General features: G+C 45.3%; 1 protein-coding gene across 1 annotated transcript in view; it reads right to left on the bottom strand.

The window, feature by feature from the left end:
- The window catches only part of DROSHA (drosha, ribonuclease type III), a 155,264-nt gene that overhangs the window by 108,741 nt on the left and 42,117 nt on the right, over positions 1 to 4,406 (bottom strand). The window contains exon 10 of the mRNA XM_015408795.1: positions 1,526 to 1,600. Within this exon, the coding sequence (XP_015264281.1) occupies positions 1,526 to 1,600 (75 nt within the window). The remainder of the gene's footprint in view (positions 1 to 1,525; positions 1,601 to 4,406) is intronic.

Genomic DNA, 4,406 nt, shown 5'->3' with positions numbered 1-4,406 from the left:
GAGATTGGATTTATACCCCGCCCTTCACTACCCAAGGGAGTCTCAGAGCGGATTACAAACTCCTTTCCCTTCCCCACCCCACAACAGACACCCTGTGAGGTAAAAGAAGAAGAAGAACTAGATTTATACCCCCCCCCTTCACTACCCAAAGGGAGTCTCAGAGCGGCTTACAGACTCCTTTCCCTTCCCCTCCCCACAACAGACATCCTGTGAGGTAGGTGGGGCTGAGAGAGCTCTGACAGAAATGGCTCTTTTTCAAGGACAGCTCTTATCAGAACAACAGCTTGCCTGAGGTCATCCAGCAGGTGCAAGTGGAGGCGTGGGGAATCGAACCCGGTCCTCCCAGATTAAAGTCCGTGCACTCAACCACTACACCAAACGGGCTCTCCCATGATGGGGATTTCAAAAAGTTGGTTGCGACTTGATGGCACCCATTATTGCTACGTACGCTCCACTGCACTGGGGAAAGTTCTTGAGATGGGTTTCCATACATAACTAGAAAGACAGAGTTAGGGATGCTCTGGATGTGTGAGCAGAAAGCACCCTAGAAGGAAGATCGTCCCCATCTTCCCAAAGCAGTCCACTACGACCCTAAAAACCACTGTGGGGAAGCACAGGAGCCCCTGTGGGCCAAAAGCCATCTAATATGGGGGGCTGCAGTGAGAGGTAGGAAGTCAAACAGCACTTCCGAGCCACAGCTCCACAAGCGTTCCAGTGGAGGATTCAATTTTTTAAAGCCTGCTGGGAAAGCAAGAATTGTTTTTGAGCAGTTCATGAAGTTCAGCAAGCTCATAACAGATGAACAGGGGAGAGTTCTGTGCCCAGCTGACCAGAACAGGAAAGGCCCCATCCTTCACATTCACTTACGTGGAAAGCGACTGAATGAATTATTTGTTCATGGAAGACGTTCAAAAGCAGGCTAGAAATGTTTTAAACAAACGAGTACCTCGGCACGTCAGCAAAAGCTCTTATGTGGTCTTCCATACAAACACATAACAAAAAAAGAAGACCTAAATGCGAAGGCTACGTAAATGACACACAGCGAAGGAATTTCTTGTGGAGCATTTCTGCTTCTTGCATTTCTGTGTTCACAAAACCCTTCTGCTCTTCTGAAGAACACAGGCTATTTTCATATTTAGTTTGAACCTTCACCTTTACTGGTTCGTGTCATTTCTTTTTTTATGAGAGAAGAGTTATGAGCTGAGATGGAAGTGTGTATTTCTCAGAAAACACGCCATAATCTAAGTGTCACGACTCTTGCATGCTTAAAGAAATGCATCACAACAAGAGCACAAGTGATTAAATGCTACTCCTTACCCCCCTCCATCCTTACACATGCAGAACTAGCATATCAGACAAGAAACCTTCTTTCGTTTTCTATGTGGAGGAAATTCTTCCATACGGAGAAGTATTTTGTCACGAGAGCCCATCCTTGCAATCTGAAGTAGACCACCAAAGACAAAGGTCTGGCAGCTCAGAGAAAAACAGTCCGAAGTCTAGCTCTCATACCAAAAAGAAGACTTACCTGGAAGAAACCTCACGAAACGCGGCATGAAATGAAATCGGGGACACGAAGCATCACAGTCTTCTGCTGAAGGACCTTCAATAAAGGAAACAGACAGCAGCTTAAAGACAGACAAGGGATTTACTCATTATAGCTTCCACAGAAGTGGCCATGTTTATCTGTGGGAGCCGAAACAACGAAGAGTCTCGTCGCACCTTGACAAATTCGTTCTGGCATAAATTCTGGAGAACCGGAGCCTTGTTAACATACGCCTAAGTGGGCTCTGGCACATAAAAATACATTGGTAAAAAAAGACATGATGAAAGTTGCAGCACTTATTAAAACCCGAAATGGAGGATATTCCCCCCTCAAAATGTGACCTCTGAGCAATGCTCCCTCAAAGATTGTGGAGTCCTGTGAGCAAAAGTTCTACCTTGTGAGCTACTGGCATTAAAGTGGTGAGTGAGAGATTTGGCTGCTGCGTAAATTAGTTTGCTCTGGAGCCATCCTTCCTGAGCGAAGACAAAAATGCGTGAGCCGGAGGCTAAAAAACAGTGAGCTAGCTCACACTAACTCAGCTTAGAGGTAACACTAAGAGCTTATTTTTTTTACTTGTTTTTCCATTTTCCATTTAACATAAACATATAAGAATGTCCATAAATACGTATACATTTCTTGATATAACATTTATCTATCTCATTTATCATCAATTATCTTTTACTAGCCAATACTCAATTCTGTTAAACCTTCCTCATCTTTAGCCATGTATAGATTATTCCCCATCTATCCCAGAAAAGTTCCTCTGACTGATTTTGAAGTTCTATACTCAATTTGTCCATTTCTGCTATTTCCTGTAATTTATACTTAAGTTCTCTTACAGATGGTATAGTTTTTGACTTCCAACGCTTTGCAATTAAAATTCTTGCTGCTGTTATTAAATATACTATTATATGTGTGTGATTTTTTATTGTCTCCAGAATCATGTTTAATAAATATGTTTCTGGCATTAACGGCAAGTTGATTCTAAGTACATCTAAGATAATTTTATTTATCTTTTTCCAAAAGTTTTGAATTGTTTCGCATCTCCACTATATGTGTATATCTATATATCTAATAGCCAAGTTGCTCCCGTGAGTGCGGATCGCTAAATCCGCGCTCCGGGGGCACTTGGGGGGGAGGGGGAGGTTTGTGCACACGTGGGGCGGTCCCCACGTGTGCACAAAAATCGAAAAAGTTGAAAAAAATCGGGGGGATGTTTAAATCCCCCTGAAAGTGACAGAGCGTCCCCTGCGCATGCGGCACGGAACGCTCTGTAGCTGGCCTCGCCGCTGCCGCCGCCTCCTCGGAGCCGGGCGGGCGGGGGGGAGGACCGGCCTTGCCACCGCCGCCGCCTCGGGGAGATTGAGCGGGGGGGGGATGGAGGAGACGGAGCTCTTCTCCCCCCCCCCGCCAGTATCGCGGGTCCCCCTCTTGTATGATCCTATATTCCTTCTGCATCTCCAACAAAGATTTGATGCTTTCGGGAAACACTTAGCAATTTTTGCCGGCGTCCAATGCCATCTATAAAATATTTTGTATATGTTTTCTTTATATGGAGTCGCACTCATACATTTTATTGATCTCCACGTTTTTATCCATTGATCCATCTCTATTGTATGACCGATCTCTTTTATCCAGGCTCTCTTTGGTGCTTTTATGGTCTCTTCAAGTAATTCCTCCTCTAATAATTTTGTATAAAATTTCTGAATTAGCTTATCACTGGAAGAAAGCCAGATTTTATCAATTTCATTCAAACTGGTATAAAATCCTATTTTTTTTGTCTTCATTATATCTTGATTTTAGTACATTTTTTCCCCACCATGATAGCTTTATGTTTTGCTTTTTTAATACCTCATCTGTTCTTAACTCAGCTTTTTTATCTAATAATTTACATATGTTACTTTGACAGCATGTAAAGAACCCGAGAATTTCTCTGCCAGGGCCATTCTTGACAGCCTCTCGGCCCTTTTCAGACCACCCAGCCCTGTATTAAACCTTGGGTTTCATCCCAAGAGCGAGAGAGGACGACGAGGGACAACCTGACTGATAGCTTCAAAGGAGGCTCACGTTCCACGCTTTCACTGAGGCCTCAACAGAGCATGTGTTTGGAATCCTAAAGTCCCCCCCAGACTGCCTTGGAATCCGGTTGGATTCATGACTTTCCGTGGGCAGGCCGTTTTAACCAGGCCCCTCACACGCAAGGTGCTAGAGGCACACGCCCCTTGGCTTTAAGCAGGCAGTGGTCAGATCACAGTTCAGGGTGAATCTTCAGCCCCGAAACCAAATCTTCCCTCAAAGGCACAATGCAAAAGATGAAGTCCAGAAGAGACCCAAGACAGTGAGGGAAAGTATAAAATCCTGGGCTGCTCCCAGCAAAGTGTCCTCGGCGTGAATGTTGACATCCCCCAGAACTATCGGTCCGCTAGCACCACTTCCGATGGTACCTCTGCCAACTCGTATAGGGTGACCACTTGGGAACTAGGCAGCTGGCAGACAGGAAGAATGCCTCGTCTATACTGAGTCCCCACCAGACTTTTGAAATACACTGGTCATTTTGCAGTAGAAAAGAGCAAGAGTCCAGCAGCGCCTTAAAGACTAACAAGTTTTGAGGCGGGGTAGGAGCTTTTGTGAGCCAGTTTGGCCTAGTGGTTAAGTGTGGCGGACTCTAATCTGGGAGAACCGGGTTTGATTCCCCACTCCTCCACTTGCACCTGCTGGATGATCTTGGGCAAGCCACAGTACTGTCAGAGCTGTTCTCTCAAGGACAGTTTCTGTCAGAGCTCTCTCAGCCCCACCTACCTCACAGGGTGTCTGTTGTGGGGAGGGGAAGGGAAAGGAGTTTGTAAGCCGCTCTGAGACTCCT

The sequence above is a fragment of the Gekko japonicus genome, unplaced genomic scaffold (assembly GCF_001447785.1).
Source record: "Gekko japonicus isolate JY-2015 unplaced genomic scaffold, Gekko_japonicus_V1.1 scaffold3176, whole genome shotgun sequence".
NCBI classification, from domain to species: Eukaryota; Metazoa; Chordata; class Lepidosauria; order Squamata; family Gekkonidae; genus Gekko; species Gekko japonicus.
The sequence above is the reverse complement of the archived record's forward strand: the minus strand, read 5'-3'. Positions and strand labels throughout refer to the sequence as shown.